Source organism: Pleurodeles waltl, chromosome 1_1 (assembly GCF_031143425.1).
Source record: "Pleurodeles waltl isolate 20211129_DDA chromosome 1_1, aPleWal1.hap1.20221129, whole genome shotgun sequence".
Taxonomy (NCBI): Eukaryota; Metazoa; Chordata; class Amphibia; order Caudata; family Salamandridae; genus Pleurodeles; species Pleurodeles waltl.
This window is the reverse complement of record NC_090436.1, coordinates 313355526-313381490: the sequence shown is the minus strand read 5'-3', so window position 1 is coordinate 313381490 and position 25965 is coordinate 313355526. Positions and strand designations below refer to the sequence as shown.

At 44.7% G+C, this 25965-nt stretch overlaps 1 protein-coding gene across 1 annotated transcript in view; it reads right to left on the bottom strand.

The window, feature by feature from the left end:
* The window catches only part of MAP3K1 (mitogen-activated protein kinase kinase kinase 1), a 416577-nt gene that overhangs the window by 117532 nt on the left and 273080 nt on the right, over positions 1–25965 (bottom strand). Inside the window, exons 14-16 of the mRNA XM_069222317.1 lie at positions 18878–20171; positions 11502–11654; positions 9324–9486 (exon numbers count right to left, since the gene is read on the bottom strand). Coding sequence (XP_069078418.1) covers positions 9324–9486; positions 11502–11654; positions 18878–20171 — 1610 coding nt within the window. The remainder of the gene's footprint in view (positions 1–9323; positions 9487–11501; positions 11655–18877; positions 20172–25965) is intronic.

The following is a 25965-nucleotide window of genomic DNA, read 5'->3' as shown; positions in this document are numbered from 1 at the left end:
AGCAATCCAGGGTATGGTGAAAAACAAGTAATGATGAATAATGTTCCACCTCAAATGAAATGTGTGCCACAAGGCTCCCCTCAACAGCTACTGGAGGGCACACTACTGCTGGCACTGAACATTTTCAGAAGCAGCAAACAAGTCCACCTGAGTTCCTCACACCGCAAAAATATCCATGACTGCCTCTGATAGAAGACATCACTCGTGATCAGCATGATAGCGCAGGCCTAGGCTGTTGGCTCGGACAGTCAGAGACCTCCTTCCCCCAGATAATTAGCTGTTAACCAGGACCTCTGATGGTGTCAGTTCACAGCCTCAACACCTCTTCAGTAAGGAGTTGAGAACCTACTCTCCCTGGCTTGTTCATGTACCACACTGTAGTTGCATTGGCCGTCAAGAACTGGACAGACCAGTATGGAAGAAAGGAAGGCCTTGAGCAGAACTGCTTGCAGCATTAGCAGGCTCATATGAAGCACCTGCTCTTCTGGAGAGCAGAGGCCAGAGATGTGCAGATCCTCAAAGTGAGCTCCCTGCCTGAAAGTGGAGGCATCTGTCACTTCCTTGGCCATCGCTTGGGGGTGAGGGAGAGGAGGGCCCTGCATGTTCCTGGTGCTAAGGCAGTAACAAACAAGAGCTGCTTCCCCCATGGAGGAGGAGATAACAGGACGTTGGGATCTTCAGCCCTTACCTTTACCTCTGCCCCTTTATTGTCTGACTAGGGGATTTTGGGGTGGCAGCTGCTAAAATTGAGTGGACTGCCTCTGATGAAAACTGAAATCGATTGAGAAGCCTCAGAAGTGGTAAAAATATCTATAATCCTTTTTGACACTGTTGTGGATATAGAGGCCTAGTGGTAGCCCTACTGGCCTTGAACCTCTTCATGGCAGAATTAGCTTTGTCCCAAAGCAGGTGGCGCCAAAGGGAAGGTCAAGGACAATCAACTTCGTCTATAAGAAATCCAGACCTCAGCAGCCAAGAGAGCAGGTGTACTGTGAGATTACACATTAGTTTGTACCACCAGGTCAGCAGTATTCAGACCAGATTTGCTAATATGCAGAGAGACACATTAGCAAATCTCTAATAGCCTCTGAAAAATTGGCTTTGACATCATCAGGAATATGAGGAACAACTAGCTGTGTCATGTCCCAGAGGGCATGTCCATATTTGGCCAAGACATAAGGATTTCATGCCATACTGCCTGCAGAAAAGATTTCCTTCTCCCTAGCCTATTGCTGTTTGGACTCTGATCAACAGAGTGGTTGGGAAAAATACTAGCACATGCCCTAAAATGCAAGCAGCTTGAATTACCAAGCTTTCTGGAAAAGGATGTCTGGGAAAGAGGGAGGGGGTGTGTCCCCAGTGGTCAGGCAATAGTTTCTGCTCCTCAATCTATTCACTGAAGGAGATGAAGTGAGGTTCTCCCATGCTACAAATACTGGATCCACCAAAGTGTCACCGAAAGGGAGTAATGGCTCAGAAGATGGAGCCTAGGTTGTAACACTTCTGTCAAAGCATTTGTCTTAGTGTTAATGGATGGCAAGAGTAGGTCCGAAACCTCTGCTGTCTTCCTCACCACAGAATGAAAAGGTGTAACCTTTGCAGCAGGAGACCACAAAATAACTTAATCTTGAGCTCCGGTGAGGTATCCAGGCCACTGGCTACAGCGAGACAAGCAAACTACATAGCTTGATCAAAAGGACCCTTGTCTAACCCCCCTCCAGTCCTATAAAGTCTGGTGGATTGGTGTTGGACGCACAACGGCCCCAAAAAGTGTGGTCATAAGAGAGCTGCTCCTTGGCCTTACCTCTCCTTCAACAGTCTCTGGGCCTCTCTTCTTGATCAGTGATCTTCCACAAAGCACACTGGCTGCAGGATGTAGATGCTGATGGAATCGACCTCACAGCTGATGCAGTCCAAAGAGGGGGGGGGGGGGTGGGGGGGGAGGAAGGTGGCATCAGTAGCCTAGGGGTATTTACTATGAATTCCCAGAGCAGTTAAATTATAATTCAATACTACATGGAGAACCTCCTCACTACCCAGACTGTGCGAATAGGCAAAAGCTAAGTAATTGGACCAGATTCCTGGCCATATTAGTACTGGTTGCAGAAACTGCCTTCTCAGTGCAGTATATAAGGTGAAAAATAATATAAAGTGCTTTGTGCTCTGGTGCTAGAGGACGTCACACAGGCAGAGGGATAACGATGGAAACCATGTGCCCTGCGCACAGGGAACGCCACCAGAAAATGTATAGTTTTAAGGCAGAACCTAGACATCAGGAATTTATGCTGCTCACTTAAAATTATTTGCAGGAAGAGTGTGGGATGCGGAGTGAGACCCAACTGTTCTCACCAGTCCCCTACTGCCCTGTAGCCTCTGTTAGCCATGCCAGTGTGGCATGACTGTGCTGATGAAAAAGCTCTCCAATTTTACACACTGCTCTGGATGTAAGGGTGTATAGACTAGAAAAGAATTCCGGAACACCTAAAGCTGTCAATAACAGTTTTAACATACTTGAGCCATGGTACATCTAAGGTCATGTCCAGGGCTATGCAGGACTGATCTACAAAAGTGGGGTTTGGGTTTGTTCCAAACTCTGAGCCAGAGTAACGAAGGCTAAAGTTTGACATCATCTTCCATGTACCTTAGCCCAGCTTCTTCGTTGCTGAACAATGTCAGGGTCAATCGTGGTACTGCCAACAGCCTTTGCAAAAATGTATTCTTAACCAATTGGAAGGAATTATTATTAACATAGCCCCAGACACCAGGACCAAAAGAGGCGATGGATAAACACTTACTCCTAAAAACACAAAGTAACTCTTTCACTTGTAATTCCAGCCTTTTAGAAAATCTAAAAACAGACCTTTGGAATTGTAAAACTCTGAGGCTCACTAAAATGTCCAATTAAAATCAACATCCATAGGCACAACTCGGTAAGTAAAATGGGGGACTTATACAATCTAAGAGTCACCAAGTACAAACTTCCTGGCTGGACTACTTTTGGGCCACATTTCATTATGAATGATTTTGTTCTATTTGTCTTAAGGCCCAAGTTGGTCATAAAACTATTGAAGGTGTCCAGCAGAATTTAAAGGCCACTCGCTGTTCTTGCTAAGAGGACTGCATAATCTGCAAGAACTAGGACAGGGACATGAACTAACTATTGGTAAATCCTTCCAAATACTACAAAGATGGACCTCAAGCCCATTAATATATAAAACAAAGAGAAAAGGGGCTGAAACACAGCCTTGCCTTAACCGATGTGAATTCTTCTGTCAGTTCGCCTTCCTTGCTATAGTGCTCTTTTGCTACTGTATGTGCGTGGAGCCTGGAGAGCAGAGTTATGATTGAGGTGCCGAACCCTAGCGGTTCCATAATATTCCAAAGTTTTGATCGATCCACTGTGTCGAAAGCAAAAGTTAGGTGCATAAAAGCTAGATGAATACATCCTTATTTTGCCTTTGGGCATCTTTGAAAAATAAGTCAGAGGTTTAATGTCTGCTCTACTGTTCCTAGGCCTGGACGAAACCCAAACTGAGCATCAGGAAGGCCCAGGGTTTCCACTGCCCAATTTTCTAGTTTTGCTGGAATTATTCTAGCAAAGATTTTCAATGAGCTATCTAACAGAGAGATAGGGCAATAGCAGTGGGGCTTTCCCACCCACCCTTGGGCAATGATTGCTTCCTGGCATGTTATAACTAGGGGTCCAATTATAGCAGATCTTATGACATTGGAAATTGTGCAGGGCAAACTTGCAGCAGGGATTTATATAAATCGGATGGAATTCTATCTGGGCCCAGGGCTTTACACGGGGACTATTTTGTATGGTCAGAATAACATCTGAAACTTCAATTGATCTGCTAAAGGTTATAGCAGAGGCCAGATCCTGGCCAGCAGCATTTCCCTCTATCCCACCTTACAGATGGCCTGGGCACTAGAAGAGAACATTTTGGAAAAATATTCCACCCATTCTTTAGCTGGTATGCCCATTTCTACATTTAACAGGTGATCTGCCACAGGTTTGGGGAGTTGACCACCTGCCAAAAGGCATACAAATCTTTCAGGGCACTTGCTGTTTTAAAGTCTTCCCAATCTTTTTCTCTTATTTTGCCTTTTCTGGTTACAATCGCTTGCTTTATAGGTTTTCCTGTCCCTCCTAATTCCTGAGCAATCACCTCTGAGAGCTCCGGGCTTGCACACACTCCCACTGAACTACCGAGGGCTGTTACTGGATCTTTCACTAGCCTTTGAGCCATATAATCAGTTAAAGAGGAATAGGCCTGTATGATGTCTGCTGTTTTTGGATCATCCTGTAAGGCCACAACTATTTCAGTTTGGCTATTCACAATAAGATCTCTCAGGAAACTATCTTTAGCAATCTTTCCCCACTTTATGTTTAGGCCTTTATTTCTTGCTAAAACCTACCATGTATTGCCAAGCATCTCCATTAGAAACCTTACCCATTCCCAGTTTTAGGGGAACTGTTAGAGCAACGGTACTCAAAGTACGGCCCGCGGGCCGCCAGCGGCCCCACGGACCTAGCTTGGCGGCCCGCGAGACGCACACCAAACGCCATATCATAATGGCAGCAGTATGTAAACATAGAGGGCCGCGGGAGCATGCTCCCGCGGCCCTCCTCTATATTTACATACGGCGGCCATTGTTTATGCCGTTGCCCTGACGATCCTGGAAGCCAAAGCCCCATAAAAGTCAGCGCTTGAAGCTAACTTTTATGGGGCTTTGGTCGTCTGCTTCCTGTCACCGGCTCCACGTCTGCTGCCCGCCTGCCTGCCTGCTGTTCCACATTTGTGGCATCTTTACAGTGCTTTGAGTCAGGTAAGGCTCTTTGGTTATTTATTTATTTGTTTTTAATGTAGTGTGTGTTACTGGGGTAGGCGTGAGAGCAGATTGCGCTGTGTGTGTGCGATGTGTGTGTGTTACTGGGGTAGGCGCGAGAGCAGATTGCGCTGTGTGTGCGCGCTGTGTGTGTGTGTTACTGGGGTAGGGGTGAGAGCAGATGGCGCTGTGTGTGTGTGTTACTGGGGTGGGGTGAGAGCAGATGGCGCTGTGTGCAGATGGCGCAGTGTGTGTTACTGGGGTAGGGGTGAGAGCAGATGGCGCTGTGTGTGTTACTGGGGTAGGGGTGGGAGCAGATGGCGCTGTGTGCAGATGGCGCAGTGTGTGTTACTGGGCTAGGGGTGAGAGCAGATGGCGCTGTGTGTGTTACTGGGGTAGGGGTGAGAGCAGATGGCGCTGTATGTGTGCGCTGTGTGTGTGTTACTGGGGTAGGGGTGAGAGCAGATGGCGCTGTGTGTGCGCGCTGTGTGTGTTACTGGGGTAGGGGTGAGCAGATGGCGCTGTGTGCAGATGGCGCAGTGTGTGTTACTGGGGTAGGGGTGAGAGCAGATGGCGCTGTATGTGTGCGCGCTGTGTGTGTTACTGGGGTAGGGGCATTGTTTTGAAAAAGGGGGTGGGGTGGTTGTTCCCCCTCTAAGCCCCGCCCCCTCTAAGCCCCGCCCCCCGCTGTCACTTCAGTGCGGCCCTCGGCCGCAAACCATACTGCAATTTTGGCCCCCGAGAAAAAGTTTGTGAGTACCCATGTGTTAGAGGGTTATGGTCGCTTAAGCAGCTTGCCAATACCTATAACCCTTGTGAAAGTGATTGAAGGTTCTTTGCAATTAAGACAGTCTATCATGGAGCTTGCCTTGGCCTCTATATATGTCAAGATTTGCCTACACTCTTTACTTGTGAGATATTGTGCAAATACAGCCATACAGGCTGTGTCTAAAATGTGGGAGGGGTTGTTCAAACTCATCATAAATACCACAAGACTCCAACATTTTGAAATCACATGTTGAACATTAAAATTCCCCATCCAAATTATAAGGAGCTCCTTCATATTCTCATTCAGGACTTTTTGTGATACTAAGTGCTCTACTCCATCCACCACCTCGGTTCCTGATACTGTAATAAAAAAAAATCATCAAAAGCAGGTCGAATGGTTTCTTCAATTTTAGCAAAAACATTTGATAATATGGAAAAACATCAAGTTCTCGAACTGCAACTCTTTTGAAGCCACAGAAATAAAGGCGGCCAAAACTCCTTTGGCTGACCTGACTTTGAGGGAGATAGCAGAGACATAAGGGATATAACTATTTATATATGGGCGATCCATTAACCAAGTGTCTTCGCAGCACACAACAGGAAACGGCTCCACTATTCTTGCCCAATCTGCAGTGCTAAGTTTGGAACACAGGCCTGCTACATTCCACAAAATTATGTTTCCCCTTAGGCTACCTTATCCTTACTCAGTAATCGGTGCTCACTCACAGTGGTCAGGATTGATTCCGCCAAGGACTCCACACTATTTCCTGAATGCCGTAGTCAGTCTTGTTGCTCCAGGAAAGATGGGGCCTCAAACCTACTCTAGAGTATGAGGAAATTCTGTTGTTGGGCTGTTGGGATATTTCCCTCCTGAGGGGGATTCTGTTGGAATATTTCCCCCCTGAAGGTAATTCGGTTGAGCTCCACTTGTAGTTTATGCGCGTATGGGGGATTCCACCACCATAGAGGAATCCAAAGGGATAAACTCTAATAGCCCCTAATAGGGATGTTAAGTATCAAAGATGCCACGGCAGGACTCCCACCATCTGTGATCTTCTAAAATTTATTATTACACCGTCACCTTGTGATGGTTTGGGGGAGGGGCCGATACACGATACCCTCCTGCCTCACACAATATCTTTTGACAAGTCAGACAGACACCCGGAGTGTTTTTTTTTTATTTTATTTTTTTACCCAAAATGACACAAATAGCGAGGTATGCGATTCAAAGAGAACAGTCTCCAATTTGGATACATTTTCCAGCACAAATCTATACAGTATACATTTCAGGGGAATATATATAGACAGGTGACCTGTTCCTCGTCCTTACCACTACTCTGCGTATATTCGGTTCCCACCCTGTGCTTGTATTTCAACTCCATCATCACCACTTCCGTTTTGGATTGTGTACTTAACACCAAGGAAGTAAGAGTGTAGGCTGCACGTCGCTCTCTCACATGCTGTGGAGGAACTGATTGGGTGGGAGCAATAGCCTGCACATAAGGCCATTGTGCAATTTCGATTCCTGGCAGTATTCCGGGTCTGACATGTGAGCTCTTGTCCACTGAATTCTCAGGAGCAACATGAGGATTGTCTACTTTGTTTCAGAATATGTATCCCAGATAGAGCGGGGGAACAAAGCTGTATTTGGTCCTTAAAGTAGCCTTCAAAGCAGCCAAGTGATCCTGTCTAATTTTCTTCAGAGGTGAGCCAGCAGTATGGCTGGATTTTTCAAGCAAATTCAGCGTCTGGGAATCTTGTGCCACACACTGATTACATGGGAGGATTACAGCAGATGATCTCTATGGAGTTGGTGCTGTGGCTGCAGATGAGGCGTTAACCTGCTGGAATGGATCGGTCAGCTCTCTATAAGGTTCAACTGCACTGCCACCCAGAAGACCTGGTCTCCTCAAGGTTGAGTCCAAACTTGCTTCCACATGGCCAATCTCTGTCTCCATGGCCAATTTCTCCCTTATAAGCGCTGGCTTTAAGGTGGCTACCTTTATGCTTGCCCATTTTTCAATACAAAAGTAAATAAACTGACAGCCTACCAGATCTCGGCAGAGGTAGTGTTGGGACGCCGAAAAATTAAAACCAAGAGACATGGCCCAGCCCAACCTCTTCCGGGCTGGGAATTAGGGGTGTTTTGATACTGCCCGAGTGCCCCAGATGCAGCAAAGGTCAGAAAGAGCTCTATAAACTAGGATGAGCCTTGGGTGCACAGTTCAGTGTCCATCCGCATAACTGTTTGCACAACAGGGCTTATGTTCAATGCTTGTCGTTCATGGCCAGCTATACTGATAAGTATAGCAAGCGAAGACTAAGTGCCTCACTTCCAGGTAGCATTCATTTAGAATCAGTGATCTGATTCTGCACTGCCTATCCCATGGTCACCAGGAGCAAAGATTCCCCTCTAGCTCCTTACTCCTTGTGTCCAGCTTTTAAGTATTATTTCATTGTTGTTGAAACTTAGAATAAAGAATTAGCAGACAGTGACTTGATGCCCTCTTGCTTTTTTTTTTATTCTTCAAGACTGAGTCATTTTGAACAATAAATATGTAGTTATCACCCAGTTAGAACATCTTCAGAAATCAATACCAAATAAGGTACAAAACAGTCTGTGTTTAAAGACTGAAAATATAGTCAATACAACTTGATTATCATGTTGCAGAACATAATTACAATTACACGTGCCTGCTGTGAATCACATTCACTTTTGATTGAATGGCTGATATGTAATTGGATGAGGGGAGTAATATTAAAGATGAAATGCATAATATTGATAACACAGTTGGGTTTGAGCCTGGAAGTCAGGATACAGCAGCATGAGAGTACAGGTTGCTCACGCTGGGCTGGTAGACCACAGGCTCTGAGGAGGATGCCAGGGTGGAATCTGCCGGCGGCACCAGCTCAGAGGGCTTTAGTGGCACTAACTCCGGATCAGAGGATGAGGCTCCTGTGGGAGTAAGAGGAACCTGGACAATTTGCCTCTTGAAGAATTATTCTTGCAATTCTTATGCCTGCTTGGTGAGCTTGAAGTTGGTGAATTCAAGTGGGTCCAGGAACAATGTTGGCCTCATTTGTCCTAATGGGCCCACACTATAAAAAGTTAGGCATCCCCCTCCTTTAATTGCCTTGTGGTGCATACTGAGGCAAGACTCGCACAACTTGTCATCATGGCCCGACCCAAGGCAATTAAGAGTGTAAGTGATGGACATCAGGGATAACTCAACAGGGGAGAAATCTGCAGGTAGTAGGATCCATCAGAAAAACAATGTACAAAGGCACAGAAAAAAGAAATATATAAGTTGGTTCACATATGTCTAACTATGTATATGTTAGTTCACAGAACTGTAAACTGCCAAATCCCTATACTTTGTTTCTCAAATGCTAGAAGGTATAAGATATGCAGAACCTTTAAATTGCAAAGACCATCTGCTTGAAAATGTGGAAAATGATATCACTGAAATGCAGGTTTGTGTGAAAGCTTTGCCAATTCACATCAATATTTCACAAGCAGCTGTTATGTTCCATGCTACAGGGTTTAATGGGAAGGGAGACTGATGGGACAAGATGGAACAGGATGGTAAGGTAATCACACACAGCTATTAGTAAAGAAGATCCAAAGCAGCTGTCGCTCAAAAAGAAAGTGTCCAAAAAAAAAACAGCCCACTATATTTTATCAGGTGCATTATTTTACACCAGCAGAATCTGTTGTTTACCTGCCATCCACTCAATAAAGAGATTGTAGTTACACTTTTCACATGTTGCACCCAGCATTCTTATGATATTGGGATGGCTGAGGTGATTCATCATGCGAATTTCTTCTCTCAGGGCTTCGACCACTTCTTCTTGTTCTGATGATGTATTCCGCACATATGTCACCTACATCAGGGAATTGTAAAGAACTAATTAAGGAAAGAGAACATGACAAAAGAAATTCAAATTATAATCCATGCTATGTTTGACCACAGCGAAATACAACTGTCCTTGCCTCTCACCATCATTAGTAGCCCCAAACAGACATCTACGAACCGTGTTCTACTTTACCAGGACTTGTCTATCATATCTACCATTTACAGCAAATCATCAATGCTGCTTATTCTTATTTGTGGCAGGTTTATCAAAATAATTTTATTTGGGAATCTTCATGCTTTTCAAATGCAATAGGTACAGGCTTTATGTCCTACAATGGTGTCACATAGGGAGTTTCCTTTGCCTTGTGTATATTGTCCTCAAGGATAATACAAACTTTAAACGTTGAGTAGAAATCATGACATGTCTAACAAAGAATGTGGGGGAAAATAACTAAACATGCGTTGTTTCCATCAGGCTCATCTTCTTCCAAAATTCAATTTTTTGTCTTTTTTCTGTCTGTGAGGCTACAGGAGGGCCAGTTAGTCTGACCCCTGAGATTCACTTATAGTTTTTGGGTAAAAGTAGCTACCAGGCCAAACCTCAGTCATTCTCTCCTGTTCTCCATTTTAAATTGTGTTCTGGGCTTATTTATTCCAGAATTCTCAATTCAAAAAGTATTTCAAGATAGCAGAACTCATTGCCATTTGAGTAGAGCTCACTCTGTATTTTCAGTGGCAGGCTTAATAAAATCAGAAAACCTCCAAACTTTGCCCTGGAAAATCAAGCACAACTGGTTCTGAATCAAATCCCTTCAAGCACTATTTGGCGCTAACATGCTATCTTCCTGTCTCAGGGTTTTGATGTACCTCTTCTGCTCCTGTACACCACCTTTGCATTCCAAAATAAAAAAAGGCAATGGACTTCCTTCCCGTCAGAGACCCTCTTTGTAGGCCCATGCCTGTGTTCTTTTCTCAATGTTAAATACACCAGCTGGGGGTCAGCCACCTTTTAGAGCAGTGGGCTTCAAACTTTTTAATTTAACTCCCTTGCCCCACATCACACACTTATTCTATTAAATTGGTAATGTTTAATTATGCATTTAAACATTGCAGTTAAGTTAGGTTTTAAAAATGGAATCAAATACATGATGCCAAACATACCATTCTGGGCAGGCAAGCCTTACTAACGCTTTCCGAGCTTGGATATAAATGACAAAACATGTTAGTGATGGCCAATAACAGAGCTGCTTATTGCTGCTATTTTTTTCAGCTTAAAAAAAGCCCCGTTACCAGCAACACTTAATTCATGGTATTAAATGCAGTCTTACACTTGTCTGTCCTCTGAAGCATTCCTGTCTGCTCTTTATCGCCTTTATATTTCCAAAATTAGACCTTATACAGACAGACATCTTGAAGTTCATTAATTTACCCACTGTAAAATAACATACTGCAAAACCCTTTGAGAACATGACTGTCACGTTTTGGCAGATTGTATATGCATTTTCTATAGTTGTGAAAAAATGGTCTGAATGATTTTACTTTCTGGAAGCAGTCTTGCAGAATCACCTGATATAGTTAACATTCGGTGTACTCTCCTACGCAGAAGCAAGATGTTGCTCAATCAAAACAATGATTTAGAATATATTTTAAAGACAAAGCTAAATTCATACACTGTAGACAGTAAACAGTATTTACAATGCGGCAAGTACTCAGCAGCATTTTTTTCTCACTGAATTCAGCAGTGATTGAATCAAGTTAATCTTTGCTATACAACACAGTTTTCTTGGATGAAAAACACCAGTCCTTGATTTGTACACAAAGGCCTGTTATGGCAAGGTCTAATTTCCTATATGATTCAAACAGTGATCACAAGTGTAACAAATCACAGCGCACTGCTTTTTTTACCAGTTTCAGGATGTACTAATTGAACTTCAAGCATAACGATACCCAATCTATAAGAGTCATTTATCTTATAAACGAAAAAACGGTTGTTTTATGTTGATTTAGTTGCATAGCCTATAATAAACTGCAATGGACACTTACTTGTTTAACAGCCATCAGTGTGCCAGTTCCGACATCCTGAGCTTGATAACAGGAAGAAAATGCTCCCAAGCCTATCTGTTGACCTTTCAGCCACTCACTATCCTCTCGGTAGTGCTCCTTTGCTTTGGTATGGCCGGGAAGAGTCTCCGGTGTCTGCAATTAAAGGACAGCTTCCACATTAATACTTCAATAACATAAGGTGAATGTGAACCATAATGGTGCCTAAAAGCAAACATTGTATTTTATCGAACGACGAGCAATTTTAATATCAGTAAATGAGGAAAACAGATTGAAAATATGTTGCAACATGTAACTGAAAATATAAACCTTGTAAACAACTCTAGAATGAAGGAGCAAAATATATCACATGGAGCTAGATCAGATGCATGCACAAACATAAAAGCTGTATGCTACACACCGGTCTTCCCGAAACGGCCTCTTTGGAGTAACCATGACATTTACTGATCCTTAGGGACAAAAACCTCTGAAAGTTTTTTCGAAGATTAATAGAATAAATCGTACTTCAGGAGCTCACACCGTTGTTCAGAATGTGCCCACAACAAGCACTTTTTTTTAGGTCAACAAGGGGAGCTACAGAATCTGGTCAACTCCTCAGTGCGCTTTTTTCATTCTTTGGCTCAGGTACTCTGAATGCGTATATCATACGGCGTTTGCAAGGGGATTTTGCTGTTCTGCCATCTGCGTGAAAAAAATGTATATCAATTTTTTTGCAGTTGACATCTTTTCAAAAATGGCATTTTCCCATTGCAACAAAAAATCCTGAAGGTGGTTAATACCATGCACTGCCTTCAATGCTCTATTCAAATGAATGGAGCATCTCGACTGGCTTTCACTGCATTCCTACTTCGTTTTCTGCCACTCAAAAGCTTACTGTTGGCACAGTTATAGTTCAACATATCACAGGTAGTATTCTGTGTGAAAGGTTACAGTCTTAATAATAAGTCATGACTTTGTTGTAATCTGATCACATTTTAGTCGTCAGAGCTACCATAGAAACAGTATGTTCGGTAATAATTTTCTTTTGCATTTTCGTCCACCTGGAGGGTTTCAGAGTTCCGAAAATGGGAAGTAGTGGCAGGGACTGGTAAATACTAATGCCAGACTGTGCTAGTCCAGAGGACCTACTGCGAGCAGCGATGCTATCATCCACAACGGCCCATTAATATTTGGAAATGAAAAGTAAAACCCAAACAACCCGCATTCAACTGCATCCAACACTATCTATGCTATTACCCACATCTGGATTGAAGGTTTTTGCCCAGCAAGTGTGGTTCAAGACTGTATTCTGTAGTCAGGAAAGCAGTGGTTCAGATGATGTTAGATTATACACAATTACTAGTTGCTTAACCTTCCTTGGGAGTTGTCTTTAAGGATGTTGGGAAACAAAACCCTAGCATGACATACTGAGTTATTCCAAGTGTCTATCAGCTGTTCCATCCCCTATTCTTCATTGTGACTTTAGTCTTTGCATCATTCCTAGTGATGCAATGGTTCCGGTTTCCATTTTGCATGATACATATTTATGGTGTATTTAGTGGTCTAGCAAACCGTGTTGGTCATTTGTAGATATTTGTGGAGTCCTGCTTCTGTCCTTGGACTTTAATTTCTGACTAGGTATGAGTCTCCTGAGTCTCCAGTAGCCTATCAGCATTGCTGAAGCAGCTGGGCTACCAAGGCCCCACTAGTAGTAATGCACTATCCTGTTGCTAGCTTCACGTAGTGTACCTGAACTTTGAAGAGGCCATGAACGGTGAGGGAAAAAAAAAAAATTAGGTCAACCCTGATGGTTTCTTTGATTGTTACACTAAGAAAATAAGAGAAAAGCTGTTTGTGCTCTAGGTGAGCTGTTCTACTGTGTTGATTCCCTGCAGTGCATTCACGTGTGTGGAATTCTTTTCCACTACATAGCCGCCTTGTACCGAACGTTCAGGCAATTTTACAGTATGAATACTTATGTTTTTGAAAACTGGTATTTTGGTAGTGCATTAATTAACTGTCCTGATTTTTTCCCCTTCTCCTTAAAGTATCCCTATTTATGGACATACTGTATCTGTTACTTTATTTTTTGTTAGTGTGGCCCGTTATCCTCAGGCTAGGATGCATAACTGTCTAAATTAAAAATAAATGCATTGTGGAGGAAAAGATAAGAGGCTTTGAAGGGACTTTGTAAAAAGTATGGCATAGCGATTCTGCAAGAGGTAAATGTGCAGGAAGTGATTTAGATGACTTAAAAGCAATGACGTTCTTTTAGTCACAGCTGGCAGCTGGGCAAAGTGGCGGAGAGAGAGTGAACAAAAAATTTGAAAAACAAAAATAAAAAATAAAAATTAAAAAATACTTTCCTTAGCTGCACCACCATTCTTCCGATCTCCAGATGGACTGCAAGCTCCCAGCTGGCAGCATGAGAGCAATGTTAGGATTTGCCTGAGCGCCCTGGCTTTGCGCACCAAGGCAGACTGGGAGCCTGGGCCTGCTGTTTGCAACCCGGCAACAGTGCCAGGTTGGAGAGCGCTCAGTGCGCATATGTGTTTGGCCATCCTGAGACAGCCGGCCAAACACACATGCACACCACTCCCCTTCTCCCTGCATGTCATCCCCGATGGCTCTGCCCCTTTAAATATAAAACAATAAACATGGTTTAAAATCCTTTTATTTTTGGCTGTGGTGAACGGGTGGGGGTGGGGGGTTGCACAATGCTAATCTGCCATACCAAAGGGGCCACCTCTGTGTTCTTGTAATGGCAAATTCACAGATCCATGAAATTAATACTGTTAGAATGCCAAACTTTGAAAGCATGAAGTTGAAAGTATAGAGATCCAGAGTACATGACAAACACATCTTTTCAGTCCATTTCACTACAAGATCCATAGTACTTTACATCAACAATGTGCTCTGCAACAACTGTTCCTACGAATTCCAAGACATTAAGCCTTTGGGACAAGAACATTTAAAGTGGTTCTAGAGAGCAGAGAGTCTCACCCAGGGAGGTCAGATTCTTGTCTGCTGGTGGCAGACTGGCAAGAACCGGTGAGTGAGCGCACTAGTAGTTGGTATGTTTTTCCGAGGGCACCACAAGATGGCGTCTGGGTGTATGTATTAATAGGTCCATCACTGGAATCATGAGGGTTTTTTTTACATATAAGATGTCTTGGTACAAAAAAAAAATCAATATGTTAAGAGAAGCCATCATGTAGCTGGAGAACTCGTATTGACATGAATTCAAAATGGCTTCCCCGCATACTTACTATGTCTAAGAATCGATATCCAGACTTCAGAATTAGGAAAAGACAGCGTTCCCCACTGTGGGAAGATGCTGCCGGTCTACCCAGCTCTTATATTAAGGTGACAAAAGTACCATGCTGGGTCAGACAGTGATACCAATATTCGACATCCAGCTGAAGCTTTCTTTAATAATTCCAACCTTTCACCATTCCCCAGGTCATTTTTTTGTCCTGATGAGACCCTAGAATCCAGCATGAGTGTCTATACGCTGTTGACACGTTAATCGGACAAGATCTCTTCAATTAAGGTTTGAATTATCAATGTACTGACAAGCATACTTCGTAACTTAATAGGAGTGTCTTTGTGAGATACACCAAAGATCACTGAACTATAAGCGATTTCTTTTACTGCTTTATGGTGTGGTGTCTCTTTTCTCCCCTGGGGATCACTATTACTCTTTGTTTATTTTCCTAAAGTATGCTTATAAAAATGATTCACCATTATATGCAGATGCGGGTTTCAAAGCATTAAAAAGCACGTTTTTCACATGTGTTGGTACTGGATTCAGTGGATTTTTTTTTTTTTTTTTTAAAGATTCTAGACAGCTGATTTTAATCTTCATTTAATATTTTTTTGCATGAGTTAACCAATAGCAAGAGTTTTCTGCTATAATATTTAAACTGATTGTAAATGAGTTTCATGTGGATTTGTATTTTGTGATAATTATACCTAGGTTCACGTGGACATTCTTGTATTTGTTTAGAGAGTAGGAATCGACAAAGACACAGTAGGGGCATCTTTGTTTGTTCATGCATGCATGCATGCATGCCCTCACTTGTAATATAATGCACTCTGCCTTAGGGTTGAAAGGCCTGCTGTAGAAGTGACTTACAGATATTAAAAGCAGTGTTTTAGGGGATGTGACACACAAGTGTGTGCCTTGTCCTGCTTTCCCATTTGGTAACACCTTGTCACACAGCAATGGCAGTCTACATAAGTTTGGTGCTGGGTCCCTTGAAGTGGCACAACTTGTGCTGCAGCTCTTAGAGGCCCTCTTCAGGTTCCATGCCCCTCGTACCAGTGATACCATTTACTATGGACTTACAGAGGTGCTAAAGGGCTGGATCATTTGTAGATCAACTGAGCAGGTGTTTTGTTTTGGGGAAGAAACACTGGCACTGTGGACCCGGTTAGCAGGAACCCAGTTCACCTCAAAGTTGCATAAAAAAACCAGCAAAAAGTGTGGGTGGGGGTTGCGGGGTACTTCAACCAGAACCTAGCTTCCTATACCAACTTCATCTGGATGTAGCAAAAATTCATTTTGCTTTTCGTGCTGCACTCCAAAGATTGCTGGTTAAAGTCCAAGAAACATGCCAAACTCAGACTGAGTTTAATGGAATGTTTAATTTTCTGGAGGATATGAACCAATATAATACTTAATTAGAAATCCAGAGCCAGCACCCTACTTCATCAAACATATGGAATGGTAAATCAAAGAAAACTGGAAGTGTTATGTTGAGGAACAAAATAGTTACTTATCAGTAGTAGTTTTTCAGCCCGAAGAACTTTCTGGATTCTGGAGGGGTGGTGGGTCAGGTTTTAGGCCCAGGAAGATGGTTTTCAGGCTTAGGGATTGGGGGGAGGGGAGGGGGGAATTAGGCCCGAGGGTGGAGGGGATACTGCTTTAGGGAGGGGATTATGTTATAGAGTGGGGGAGATTTTTTTTGGCTAAGGGCGGGGTACTGTTTTAGGGAGGATGGTTAGATTTTAGGGCAGGGGGAATGGTTTTGAGCTTAGTGCGGGGGAGATTGAGCATGGAGGTGGGGGGTACTGTGTTAGGGAGGGGCTGGGGGTTAGGTTTTAGGATAGGGGAAGGTTTTCAGGCTTAGGGTTATGGGGTTGGGTCTGGGGAGTACTGTTTAGGGAGGGGCAGAGAGGATTAGGTTTTAGGGCATGGGATGGTTTTTGGGCTTGGTGGGGATTGGGCCTGGGTGTGTACTGTTTTAGGGAGGGGGCGGGATTAGGTTTTAAGGCATAGGGCGGGGGGGGGATTGCAGGTGTAGAAGTATTGTTTTAGGCCATGGGCGGGATTAGGTTTTAGGGCAGGGTCAGTTTTTGGGCTTAGAGCGGGAAGACTATTTTAGGGCTGGGGGGAATAGGGTTGGACTAATTTAGGGTTCAGGGTGAGGGAGGGCTATTTATTTTTAGAATGACGGGGGTGGGAGTCACGCTAGGGCCTCTACCACACATATGCCTTTAAAACACATGCTTTTACAACATACTTCATTGTAAAGGCATGCGTGGTAAGGACTATGCATAGCAATGGCATTCTCATTGTAACACACGCATGGTAAAGGACTGCGTGGTTCCGACAAACAACCTGTGCATGGATTATATAGCGTTATTTTGTTTTGTGGGTAGGCTAGGTACTTTAGAGTGTGTGTTTATAAACAAATGTTTCAGTAGTCTTTGTCCCACTTCCGCCTCATTGTCTTGAATGTTCACACAGTAATGCTTTGCGAAAGTGTGTGCCAAGTGCTGCACAAATTTCATCCAGTACCATGTTTCCCAGGAGTGTTGCTCAAGTCTTCCTTGATTAGTTTGCCTACGGTCTTTGAGTGTTGCTCCTGTATTGTGACAGTATTGTATTGTCTGTACAACCCATCTTGCTGTAGTTCCTTTAATGACAGGAGAGCCTTTCCCTTGAGTGTGCGAAGGATACAACAAATTTTTCTCCTTTCTGGATGGTTTTGTCTTTACTAGATGTTACATTATCACTTTTTGAACATCCAGTATGTGAAGGGCCTTCTCTGATGCTGGAGAAAAAAAAAATGAGTGAGTGGATGCCTGGGCCAGGACTACGGCACAATCACAATGCCTCCATATCGAAATCCTTAATCACTAATCAGGCGATTGATGACACCTCACTGAGTAACTAACTGTGGCTCCTAGTCTGGGAGTCTACACTCACCATGTTCTTGTGAACAAATAGTTAATAATAAAAAATAAAAAAAAGGTCATTTTATTTTTCTGAACCATACTAAGAATGCTGCAAAACGGCTCTCAAAATGTGGCAGCGTTTCAGGATATATTCATATTAATGTAATTGTTTTTATCTAGGTTCTCTCCGATGTAAAACGGCCTCTGTAAGCTGATAAGTATTTTAGAATTCATTATAGTTTGCATTCGGTTAGCTTTAATTTTCACTTAAAATGTGTCCACATTCAGTGTGGACAAATGACCTGTATGCTGGGACCTCTTGTAATCTTTATGTGGTTTAAACAAAATAATCATAATATTGTCTTCCTCCAGTAGGTCCTCCACCTGATTAAAACTACACAATCTGCAGACAGCAGTTGTTAGGTTAAGAGCCACTTGAATAGTATGGGTGAATCATTTACTGTCAGAAGCCTCTTTCTTTTCGATGACTGGATTTCAATCTCAATGGGCATGTTTCATTCAATGAAGAAATTGAGCTAATAACACTGGATACTGTTTGCAGGGTGACTTTTAAATGTAGCTTCAGCTGTTTATCTCCACTGGCACTCTAGCTTTACTTGGATGATGCATATATATTCTAAGGTCACAACAAATGCCAGATGCTAAGACCGGCGTACTACAATGAAGATCTTAAAAAGGCTGATCCGTTGCAAAAAGTACTGCATACCGTTGAGGGCATTTGAAAACGTATGTTAAGTCGTGGGAACATTTCATACATTTTAGGGACTTGCTTTCCCTCTCTATCAAACGCCACACAAGCTTTGAATCTTGGTTTGAAACAGAGATGTACAATATATTTTTAGCAACTAGGTTGACAACAGCATTTAAACACAAATATGTGAAAATATCAATAAACTCAGCACTTGTGAATGATCTCACAAAGATCCGCTATACTAAGGAGTTTATTATTTATGCCATCGGCTGCTTAACTGAACATAATGGTTTACTTTCTACCCATACACACTTGAAATGCTGATACCTTTCAGAAACAATAACAAAACTCAGGCTTTTTACAATCCATAAACAAAGGAGCAGAAAGGGGCACCGAGAACACTTTCTAATAAGGAATTACAAATATCTTCATACTTGCTTTAAATAAGAGTACATAAATATAAAGGGATCCATATACTTACATCCTTCTGAATAATTATGATATCTTCTCCATTTTCGACCTGTAGCTGTGGAATAACTGGAAGAGCATCTTGAGATGCAGACAATGCCATTGCAATATTCAATGCTTCTTCCTCTTCAGCTTCCATCTTTTCCTTGCACTTTTGATTATGGTCAACATCATCTTTGTAGGTATCGTCACTTTCAGCCTGTTCTGGAGAAAGAACTGCAACTTCGGACTTGAATGTAACCGTGCTGCCACTTTCTGGCATGGATGCTTCCAGCAGGTCCTCAATACTCGAATGGAGCTCGGAGTTCACATTTAGCTGACCCTTTTCATCTACTGGTGTGAATACAGAGTCACTGCTAGGTATAACAGCACTTCCAGTACAACTACTACTACCACCACCACCACCACCACCACCATCATCACAGTGTGAAAGATTCAAGTCAAGAGTCAAATTGTTTTTAGAAACCTCCTCATGCTTGCCCATGTCGCCAGGTAAAGGCCGAGATGGCTTTGGCCTGTGTATATGACTGGATGGCATGGGTCGTGCCTGTGTGAAAATGGGAGAAAGCTTATCAGGTTCTTTACTTCCTGAAGAATTGTTTTGAATTTGTAGGGAAAGCCGTCTCTGGGTTTGAGGGGATGCTGAAGTTATTTTACAAGGAACAAATGCCTGAGGTCTCGATTTAGCAACATCTGTTACAGGACCAGCTGCTACAGATGGAGTAGAAGGAGAAGGTAATGTTGGGAATGGTGATGGGGAATGAGCAGACGATGGAGAGTTCAAACATTGACTAATAGGTCTGCGCTTTGTCTGAATTGCTGGCTTTGGTTGCTCTGTGGGACCCGAAGAAAGAGAAGAACCAGAAGAAATGCCAGTCACTGTATTCATGTCCTCTGGGCTGGCACTTAGTTTCACATTGTTCAGTGCAGTTCCAATTCTCCCCGTCAACTGAACCGTATTAAGAGGGGAATTATTTGATGACATTTCAGGGGAGTTTGCTGGAGCAGACAGCTGCTCAAAGCCATCATGTCTCCCTACAAATGTTTGTACATTTTGAATGCCCATTTGGATGGCTTCAACTATTTCCATTTCTTCTGCAATGGCCATCAAACGGCGACGCATTCGTGCATAATGGGTTGAGCTAGTCACACTCAACATATCCAACAGTTTCACGTAGACATGCGGCACTCTTGCAACCATTCTGGCGGCACTCAGGAACACCCTCCGTGACAGCTTTCCAACCATGGAGTGAGAATTGTCTATGGACTGGAGAGCAAACTTCAAAAGTGAGAGCAGCTTCTTATACCTGTATAAAAGTAAATGAAGAAAACAGTTAGTATACCACAAATCAAGTATTGCTCCATTTCTATGCTGTAGGAAGTTGGCTCTGTATGTGCTATTTCAAAGTAAGGAATAGCATGCACAGAGTCCAAGGGTTCCCCTTAGAGGTAAAATAGTGGTAAAAATAGATAATACTAATGCTCTATTTTGTGGTAGTGTGGTCGAGCAGTAGGCTTATCCAAGGAGTAGTGTTAAGCATTTGTTGTACATACACATAGACAATAAATGAGGTACACACACTCAGAGACAAATCCAGCCAATAGGTTTTGTTATAGAAAAATATATTTTCTTAGTTTATTTTAAGAACCACAGGTTGAAATTTAACATGTAATATCTTGTTTGAAAGGTATTGCAGGTAAGTACATTAGGAACTTTGAATCATTTCAATTGCATGTATACTTTTCAAGTTATTCACAAATAGCTATTTCAAAAGTGGACACTTAGTGCAATTTTCACAGTTCCTGGGGGAGGTAAGTTTTTGTTAGTTTTACCAGGTAAGTAAGACACTTACAGGGTTCAGTTCTTGGTCCAAGGTAGCCCACCGTTGGGGGTTCAGAGCAACCCCAAAGTCACCACACCAGCAGCTCAGGGCCGGTCAGGTGTAGAGTTCAAAGTGGTGCCCAAAACGCATAGGCTAGAATGGAGAGAAGGGGGTGCCCCGGTTCCGGTCTGCTTGCAGGTAAGTACCCGCGTCTTCGGAGGGCATACCAGGGGGGTTTTGTAGGGCACCGGGGGGGACACAAGTCCACACAGAAATTTCACCCTCAGCGGCGCGGGGGCGGCCGGGTGCAGTGTAGAAACAGGCGTCGGGTTTGCAATGTTAGTCTATGAGAGATCTCGGGATCTCTTCAGCGCTGCAGGCAGGCAAGGGGGGTATTCCTCGGGGAAACCTCCACTTGGGCAAGGGAGAGGGACTCCTGGGGGTCACTTCTCCAGTGAAAGTCCGGTCCTTCAGGTCCTGGGGGCTGCGGGTGCAGGGTCTCTCCCAGGCGTCGGGACTTTGGATTCAAAGAGTCGCGGTCAGGGGAAGCCTCGGGATTCCCTCTGCAGGCGGCGCTGTGGGGGCTCAGGGGGGACAGGTTTTGGTACTCGCAGTATCCGAGTAGTCCTGGGGTCCCTCCTGAGGTGTTGGATCTCCACCAGCCGAGTCGGGGTCGCCGGGTGCAGTGTTGCAAGTCTCACGCTTCTTGCGGGGAGCTTGCAGGGTTCTTTCAAGGCTGCTGGAAACAAAGTTGCAGCCTTTCTTGGAGCAGGTCCGCTGTCCTCGGGAGTTTCTTGTCTTTTCGAAGCAGGGGCAGTCCTCAGAGGATGTCGAGGTCGCTGGTCCCTTTGGAAGGCGTCGCTGGAGCAGGATCTTTGGAAGGCAGGAGACAGGCCGGTGAGTTTCTGGAGCCAAGGCAGTAGTCGTCTTCTGGTCTTCCTCTGCAGGGGTTTTCAGCTAGGCAGTCCTTCTTCTTGTAGTTGCAGGAATCTAATTTTCTAGGGTTCAGGGTAGCCCTTAAATACTAAATTTAAGGGTGTGTTTAGGTCTGGGGGGTTAGTAGCCAATGGCTACTAGCCCTGAGGGTGGGTACACCCTCTTTGTGTCTCCTCCCAAGGGGAGGGGGTCACAATCCTAACCCTATTGGGGGAATCCTCCATCTGCAAGATGGAGGATTTCTAAAAGTTAGAGTCACCTCAGCTCAGGACACCTTAGGGGCTGTCCTGACTGGCCAGTGACTCCTCCTTGTTATTCTCATTATTTTCTCCGGCCTTGCCGCCAAAAGTGGGGGCCGGGCCGGAGGGGGCGGGCAACTCCACTAGCTGGAGTGTCCTGCGGTGCTGTGACAAAGGGGTGAGCCTTTGAGGCTCACCGCCAGGTGTTACAGCTCCTGCCTGGGGGAGGTGTTAGCATCTCCACCCAGTGCAGGCTTTGTTACTGGCCTCAGAGTGACAAAGGCACTCTCCCCATGGGGCCAGCAACATGTCTCTAGTGTGGCAGGCTGCTGGAACTAGTCAGCCTACACAGATAGTCGGTTAAGTTTCAGGGGGCACCTCTAAGGTGCCCTCTGGGGTGTATTTTGCAATAAAATGTACACTGGCATCAGTGTGCATTTATTGTGCTGAGAAGTTTGATACCAAACTTCCCAGTTTTCAGTGTAGCCATTATGGTGCTGTGGAGTTCGTGTTTGACCGACTCCCAGACCATATACTCTTATGGCTACCCTGCACTTACAATGTCTAAGGTTTTGTTTAGACACTGTAGGGGTACCATGCTCATGCACTGGTACCCTCACCTATGGTATAGTGCACCCTGCCTTAGGGCTGTAAGGCCTGCTACAGGGGTGTCTTACCTATACTGCATAGGCAGTGAGAGGCTGGCATGGCACCCTGAGGGGAGTGCCATGTCGACTTACTCGTTTTGTCCTCACTAGCACACACAAGCTGGCAAGCAGTGTGTCTGTGCTGAGTGAGAGGTCCCCAGGGTGGCATAAGACATGCTGCAGCCCTTAGAGACCTTCCTTGGCATCAGGGCCCTTGGTACCAGAAGTACCAGTTACAAGGGACTTATCTGGATGCCAGGGTCTGCCAATTGTGGATACAAAAGTACAGGTTAGGGAAAGAACACTGGTGCTGGGGCCTGGTTAGCAGGCCTCAGCACACTTTCAATTGTAAACATAGCATCAGCAAAGGCAAAAAGTCAGGGGGCAACCATGCCAAGGAGGCATTTCCTTACACAACCCCCCCCCCCCCAAACGAAAGAGGATGAGACTAACCTTTCCCAAGAGAGTCTTCATTTTCTAAGTGGAAGAACCTGGAAAGGCCATCTGCATTGGCATGGGCAGTCCCAGGTCTGTGTTCCACTATAAAGTCCATTCCCTGTAGGGAGATGGACCACCTCAACAGTTTAGGATTTTCACCTTTCATTTGCATCAGCCATTTGAGAGGTCTGTGGTCAGTTTGAACTAGGAAGTGAGTCCCAAAGAGGTATGGTCTCAGCTTCTTCAGGGACCAAACCACAGCAAAGGCCTCCCTCTCAATGGCACTCCAACGCTGCTCCCTGGGGAGTAACCTCCTGCTAATGAAAGCAACAGGCTGGTCAAGGCCATCATCATTTGTTTGGGACAAAACTGCCCCTATCCCATGTTCAGAGGCATCAGTCTGCACAATGAACTGCTTAGAATAGTCTGGAGCTTTTAGAACTGGTGCTGAGCACATTGCTTGTTTCAGGGTGTCAAAGGCCTGTTGGTATTCCACAGTCCAGTTCACTTTCTTGGGCATTTTCTTGGAGGTGAGTTCAGTGAGGGCTGTCACAATGGATCCATATCCCTTCACAAACCTCCTGTAATACCCAGTCAAGCCAAGGAATGCCCTGACTTGAGTCTGGGTTTTTGGAGCTACCCAGTCCAGAATAGTCTGGATCTTGGGTTGGAGTGGCTGAACTTGGCCTCCACCTACAAGGTGGCCCAAGTAAACCACAGTTCCCTGCCCTATCTGGCATTTGGATGCCTTGATAGAGAGGCCTGCAGATTGCAGAGCCTTCAAAACCTTCTTCAGGTGGACCAGGTGATCCTGCCAGGTGGAGCTAAAGACAGCAATATCACCAAGATAAGCTGTGCTAAAGGACTCCAAGCCAGCAAGGACTTGATTCACCAACCTTTGGAAGGTGGCAGGGGCATTCTTTAAACCAAAGGGCATAACAGTAAACTGATAATGCCCATCAGGTGTGGAGAATGCAGTTTTCTCTTTTGCTCCAGGTGCCATTTTTATTTGCCAGTACCCTGCTGTCAAGTCAAAGGTACTTAAGAATTTGGCAGCACCTAATTTATCTATGAGCTCATCAGCTCTTGGAATTGGATGAGCATCTGTCTTGGTGACAGAATTGAGCCCTCTGTAGTCCACACAGAACCTCATCTCTTTCTTTCCATCTTTGGTGTGAGGTTTGGGGACTAAGACCACTGGGCTAGCCCAGGGGCTGTCAGAGCGCTCAATTACTCCCAATTCCAGCATCTTGTGGACTTCCACCTTGATGCTTTCCTTAACATGGTCAGATTGTCTAAAGATTTTGTTCTTGACAGGCATGCTGTCTCCTGTGTCCACATCATGGGTACACAGGTGTGTCTGACCAGGGGTTAAGGAGAAGAGTTCAGGAAACTGTTGTAGGACTCTCCTACAATCAGCTTGCTGTTGGCCAGAGAGGGTGTCTGAGTAGATCACTCCATCTACTGTGCCATCTTTTGGGTCTGATGACAGAAGATCAGGGAGAGGTTCACTCTCTGCCTCCTGATCCTCATCTGTTACCATCAACAGATTCACATCAGCCCTGTCATGGAAGAGCTTAAGGCGGTTCACATGGATCACCCTCTTGGGGCTCCTGCTTGTGCCCAGGTCCACCAGGTAGGTGACCTGACTCTTCCTTTCTAGTACTGGGTAAGGGCCACTCCATTTGTCCTGGAGTGCCCTGGGAGCCACAGGCTCCAGAACCCAGACTTTCTGCCCTGGTTGGAACTCAACCAGTGCAGCCTTTTGGTCATACCAAAACTTCTGGAGCTGTTGGCTGGCCTCAAGGTTTTTGGTTGCCTTTTCCATGTACTCTGCCATTCTAGAGCGAAGGCCAAGTACATAGTCCACTATGTCTTGTTTAGGCTCATGGAGAGGTCTCTCCCAGCCTTCTTTAACAAGAGCAAGTGGTCCTCTTACAGGATGACCAAACAGAAGTTCAAAGGGTGAGAATCCTACTCCCTTCTGTGGCACCTCTCTGTAAGCGAAAAGCAGACATGGCAAGAGGACATCCCATCTCCTTTTGAGTTTTTCTGGGAGCCCCATGATCATGCCCTTTAATGTCTTGTTGAATCTCTCAACTAAGCCATTAGTTTGTGGATGGTAAGGTGTAGTGAATTTATAAGTCACTCCACACTCATTCCACATATGTTTCAGGTATGCTGACATGAAGTTGGTACCTCTGTCAGACACCACCTCCTTAGGGAAACCCACTCTGGTAAAGATACCAATGAGGGCCTTGGCTACTGCAGGGGCAGTAGTCGACCTAAGGGGAATAGCTTCAGGATACCTGGTAGCATGATCCACTACTACCAGGATATACATATTTCCTGAGGCTGTGGGAGGTTCTAGTGGACCAACTATGTCCACACCCACTCTTTCAAAGGGGACCCCCACCACTGGAAGTGGAATGAGGGGGGCCTTTGGGTGCCCACCTGTCTTACCACTGGCTTGACAGGTGGGGCAGGAGAGGCAAAACTCCTTAACCATGTTGGACATATTGGGCCAGTAGAAGTGGTTGACTAGCCTCTCCCACGTCTTGGTTTGTCCCAAATGTCCAGCAAGGGGAATGTCATGGGTCAATGTTAGGATGAACTCTCTGAACAGCTGAGGCACTACCACTCTCCTAGTGGCACCAGGTTTGGGGTCTCTGGCCTCAGTGTACAGGAGTCCATCTTCCCAATAGACCCTATGTGTTCCATTTTTCTTGCCCTTGGACTCTTCAGCAGCTTGCTGCCTAAGGCCTTCAAGAGAGGGACAGGTTTCTTGTCCCTTACACAGCTCCTCCCTTGAGGGTCCCCCTGGGCCTAAGAGCTCAACCTGATAAGGTTCAAGCTCCAAAGGCTCAGTTCCCTCAGAGGGCAGAACTTCTTCCTGAGAAGAGAGGTTCCCTTTCTTTTGCTGTGTTGCAGTTGGGTTCCCAACTGACTTTCCTTTCCTCTTGGTAGGCTGGGCCATTCTTCCAGACTCCAGCTCTACTTGTTCACCCTGTGCCTTGC